Below are 5,579 nucleotides of genomic sequence, written 5' to 3'. Positions count from 1 at the left end.
TAAATCTGCTTATACATTAATAAGTAAAGAGAATAATTTATAAGATCTCATCTGAAAGTATTCTGTATATCATACAGAATCTGAAAGTGAAGAAAATCAAGATAAAGAATATACAGAAGAATAAGTATATGAAGAAGCTTCTGAAGAAGTATAAGAAGATCTTCTGAACAGATCTTTCACTGAAATTGTCACTGAAATGAGAATTTGTACATGAGATTGACACAGAGAATGCAAAATCAGTCAACTGAAATGTATACTCTCTGTCACAAATGCATCTCAAAGAACAGAAGTGTCAGATCACAGACCTTCTAGAATGTGATCTCATACAACTCTTATCAAGCACGTGAAGCTTTTCAGCTCTATTTGTGAAAAAGACAGATAAGAAGTGATGAATGTGTATCAATTATCAAGCACTTAATAAGCTTACAATCAAGAATGAATATTCACTGTCATGAATTCAATAACAGTTGAATATGATTGAAAACACTCAATATCTATTGAAGATCAATCTTCTCTCAGAATACTGACAGATCTGTATAAGTGAACTATCAGTTCTATGAACTGTATTTAATATATAATGAGAGAAGTTTGAATTTCTGACAATGTCATTCAGTCTAATAAATATGCCTGCTATCTTTTAAATAATGATGAATATGATTCTTCATAAACAGAATGAAATCTCATATCTTGTATATCTCAATGATATTCTAGTCTTTTCAAACTCATATAATGAATATCTGAAGTATCTTGATAAAGTGCTTACAACTCTGACAGAGTATAAGCTCTATGTCAAATTAACAAAGTATGTGTTTGAAATGAAAGAGTTGAAGTTTGTAGAATATATAGTGAGTGATAACTGTATACATCTCATCTCAGAGAAATTAAATGTCATAATAAATTGATCACAGCTGAGAAATATATATTATATATAATAGTTTCTTGAGTTGATCTCATATTACTGCAGATTCATCAAGAATTTTATATGAATATCTGCATTACTCTCAGATCTCTTAAGAGAAATAGATGCAAATCTGTGAAAGAAGAAGTTTTGTTCAATTATCTGAAATACTACATGCAAAGAGACTTTTCTCACACTGAGAGAATGTATAATAACATTCTCAGTACTTATTCAATCAGATTGTAATAAATCTTTCTACATTAAGATGAATGTATCTGAATGAGCTATCAGAGACACTCTTCTACAGATGAGTAAGAACAGCAAGCTGCATCTGATAATGTATGATAATAGAAAACTATCAAGTGCTGAGCTTAATTACTCAGTGTATGAAAAGAAATTGCTAGTAATCAAGCATGCACTGATATTATGAAATAGATATATTAACAACAGATATATAACAATAGTGATCACAGATTATGAAAGCCTCATTTATCTATAATCAATGATAAAATCTTTCAAATGCTTAGCATGTTGAATCTCAGAGTTTTAAGTGTACAATCTTCATATTAAATACTGAAAGAAATTGAACACTGTGATATCTGATGTAATCAGTCACAGACCTGATTTCATGAATGAGAGTTCTGTAAATCAGATATAAGAAAAGTTCATGTTAAACATGCTGAGAGAGTACAAGGAATCAGAATAAGTGAATACAATGATCTCTTGCTTAAAGAACAGCAAGATGTCAGATGATAAGTATTTTATAAAAGTAGTAGAAGAGATGCTTCTGAACTTCAAGCTGAGGAAATTAAAAAATAATGTTGTGCTTTAGTGCAATCTAGAATATGTAAAAGCTCTCTATCTAGAATATTCATTTAGATGTGACTTGATGACTCACATGCATAAGAAATTCAGTCACTTAGAAAGTCCTGAACTCATAAGTGTACTTGAATCAAGAGTATACTGATCAAGCATGACTGAGAATATTCAGACATACACTTACAAGTGCCTGAATTATCAGATCACAAAAGAATCTAAGAAAGGATTAGAATACAAGAAAGCATAACATCAGATAAAGTATATAATACAACTGTTCAAATAATGAGAGATGAACCTCATAGATATATTGCCATAAACATCAAATGAAAATTGATGAATAATCACTGCTATTGATTATACTACTGACTGACTAGTTATGAAAGCAGTTTCAGAGATGATAGAGAAGATGATGATAAAGTTTCTATATAATGAGATCTATATCAACTATAGAATATCACACAAGATTCTAACTGATAACAGTACAAATCTCATAGAAGAAGTGATGAGGCATTTCATGAGCCAGTTACAGACAAGACATTGTAGAACAATGTCATATTATTCATGAATGAATGAGAAGATGAAACACTTGAATGAAATCTTGAATAATATGCTGATGAAATATCTAGTGAGCAAGTCTATGAGACTATGAAATGAATATCTCAGACAGGTGCTATTAGCCATGTGAATTCAACAGTATGCAGTCTTCAAGTATTCATCATTCTACCTGTTATATGGATTGCATCCATGCATCTCAGAGAATACTTCAGAAAAGATGAGAAAGAGAATAGCAGTTACAGATGCAGCAGTAGCAGTTGCAGATGCAACAGTCACAAATGCAGAATCAAGATTGAAAGAGATCAGTTATACATATGCAAAAGCTAATAAGTTACTTCTGAACTGAGCAATTCAATTGAAAAGAATATGAGACTCACTAGTTAAGAAATTGAGTCTCAAGATAAGAATGTGAGTTCTTATATATAATAAGAGCTCTGAGAAGTTTCAATCTAGATAATTTAAGCTCTATAAAATACTCAAATTACATTCTCTGAGAACATATGCATTGAAAGAATCAGAGAGACAGATCTTACACAATTTAATAAATGATTCACATCTTATAAAGATAAAGATGTAAGACTTGAGTAAATTATAATTATCTATAGCACTCTCATCAGTGTTGAAGAAGAAGAAATTTATAATTGAAAAGCCTTACAAAGTAAGAGAAATCATAGATACTTATAAATCAGATGATCTCACTTATTCTGATCTTTTCACAATTATAAGAAAAGAATGAGAAGAAATGAAGAAATCAGATGAACATTATACTTCAATAAGTGATAAGACTGTAGCCAGTTATATGATAATACATCACAGACAGTGAATGCAATACAGAAAGAGATAGTCTCAAAGTAGTAGACTTGTACATGAGTCAGATCATAGAAGAAAAAGAGATTCAGAGTTGAATTTAACTGTTTATATCAGTTTAATTATAAAGATAACAGAGAATGAATCATCTGAAACATTCACAGACATATAAGATCAAATTATCTCAACTTCTGAGAACACTCAGAGATCAGATGAGATTAGTTTTAATGAGCTATTCACTATAGTGATCTGAGTGAGTGAAGAGAGACAGTATAATATATAAGACAGAATTATAAAAAGATAAAAGCTGCTGAATCTAGTCACTGAACACTGTATTATATAGAGATCATGTAAGAGTAGTAACTAGCAGACAAAGAAAAAGTGTAAGAAAAGAAAAGAGATAATAAATTGATTATCAACTGTAAGAGTTAGCTGTAAAAGACAAATGTTATTATACACCCTTCATTCATTTTCATATATCACACATTTAATCTATTTTCAATGTCACACTATCTGAAAAATGTCAAAAAACAAAGGAAATCTTAAAACTCAAGATCTGTAAGAAATTCAAGAGCTGTAAGTCACTCTTGCAATAACACTGTATATGTCTTCAATTTCTCTATCACTCTGTGTATGACATTAATGTCATTTATCACAAGATTGACTGGAATGCCAATATAGAAATGTGTATATATATGTATAGAAAAATTGAAGAAGAGCATGAGATCTGCAGAATCAGAAGTCAGAGTAGAGAGAATGAAGACAGAAGAAATGAAAGAAGAAGAAGATACAGAACTGAATAAATAACAGCAGAAGTTATTCAGAGCTGAATACTTATAACTCAGTATATATATAATCTTCTTCACAGAGAAGAGAGAGAAAGTGACAGAAGAAGCTTGAGAGCAGAAGAGAGTAGTCTTAACAGTGTTATTATCTTCAATTAGAATGATCTCTGACATCAGAGCAACTAAGAATCATTATTAATGTATAAAAATTGTAAAATCAGAAATGAGAACAGTTATCAAATAAACATCTACTGATCTTAGAGTTGTACATACAATTACAACATATACAAGACTTCTCAGAAAGAGAGAGAGAGATACAGAGAAATGCAGAAAGCAGAACACAGTGTGTGAATAGCTCATTCTTATAACAATATCTCAGATAAGATGTATGAGCCTCATATCTGTAAGTGTAAAAGAGTATGACATTTACATTCTCATTTCTGAAAACATGAATATCTTTTGCCTGCATCATGAAGTCAGACAACAGATACTAGAGAATAGACTGATACAGATCTATTATTCTGAAGAAATTCATTAGAGTAAATATCTCTGTAATATTAAACTTTACAGTTGTAAAAAGTTTCTTGATATCTGTGAATATTATGACTTCATACATAATAAAACTCATAATAATTTTCTCTAAGAATAGAAAAATCAGTATCAGAAAGAAAAGATGAAAAGAAAAAGACTTATAATTTCAATACTGTTAAGAGAGAAAGTGATTCTCTAATATAAATAAATAATTATCTTATTATAAATATTTAAAATGAATGTAATAATCAGTGTCTGTAATCAAGCTTCAGATAGTTGTGTTATACACAGTCTTTATATAATAAATCATTCTAGAAGTTGATAAGAAGAATGAGAGTGTACACACTGAGAAATGTAATTCATTAAGTCTATGTAACATCTTCTTAAAACAGAGAGAGCTGATAATGAAAGCAGAGACAGCAGAATCAGAAAGAACAGAAGTAGCAGAAGTAGAAGTCATGAAAATAGAGATAGTGAGAGCAGGAGAATCAGACACAGAGACAGGTGTAGAAGATTGAAAGAGAGTAGCAGAGAAAGAAACAGAGAAGACAGAGAGAGATATGAAAGACTCAGCTATATATAATATAGATAATTTCTTCATTATCATATTTTTCAAGTTCTTGATCAATGATTCAACATTAAGTTCACTATTATCAGTGAATACAGATCTGTTAACATGTGAAAATTCTATATAAATAAAAACAAATATATCAGCATCTGCATTTATGCAAAATTGTGCTAGAAAACATGATCAGAAATCTACTGAGAAGAAAAACAGTTAAGAGTGTATAAGAAGATAAAGAAGATGTGTTATTCATGATAATACATTCTAATAATTATTAGAAGATAAACAAGTTCTGACTATATACATTTCATAACATATTACACTTACTGCTAATAAACTGCTCAGTATAAGCACTATGATGACACTTGTTATAAGAATGAGAGATCATCACCAGAAATGTGTATAATGTAATAGATAAACAGATAAAAGGTGTTGAATAGAAGAAGAGATAGTAATCTTGAATAAGATGATAATAATATTCAATGATGATGATGATGAAGAAGATGATTGAAGAATGAGAAAAGTTAGTAAATAAGTGATGTAATATAGTGAAAGTTTCTTTGTGAGAGTGTTCATAGAACACTAGCTGAATCAGAAATAGATTACATGATTGTGAACA

At 29.7% G+C, this 5,579-nt stretch overlaps 1 protein-coding gene across 1 annotated transcript; it reads right to left on the bottom strand.

Annotated features, from left to right (window-relative positions):
• Positions 1-3,920: 3,920 nt before the first annotated feature.
• Positions 3,921-5,579, bottom strand: BDBG_16979 (uncharacterized protein; the record flags this gene model as incomplete). Its single annotated transcript, XM_031724812.1, has 3 exons — positions 3,921-4,046; positions 4,738-5,082; positions 5,288-5,579. Coding segments are annotated over 3 exons (762 nt in total), but the record flags the coding sequence as incomplete, so codon positions are not given.

This window comes from Blastomyces gilchristii (assembly GCF_000003855.2).
Source record: "Blastomyces gilchristii SLH14081 genomic scaffold supercont1.7, whole genome shotgun sequence".
Taxonomy (NCBI): domain Eukaryota; kingdom Fungi; phylum Ascomycota; class Eurotiomycetes; order Onygenales; family Ajellomycetaceae; genus Blastomyces; species Blastomyces gilchristii.
This window is presented reverse-complemented; position numbering and strand designations above follow the sequence as displayed.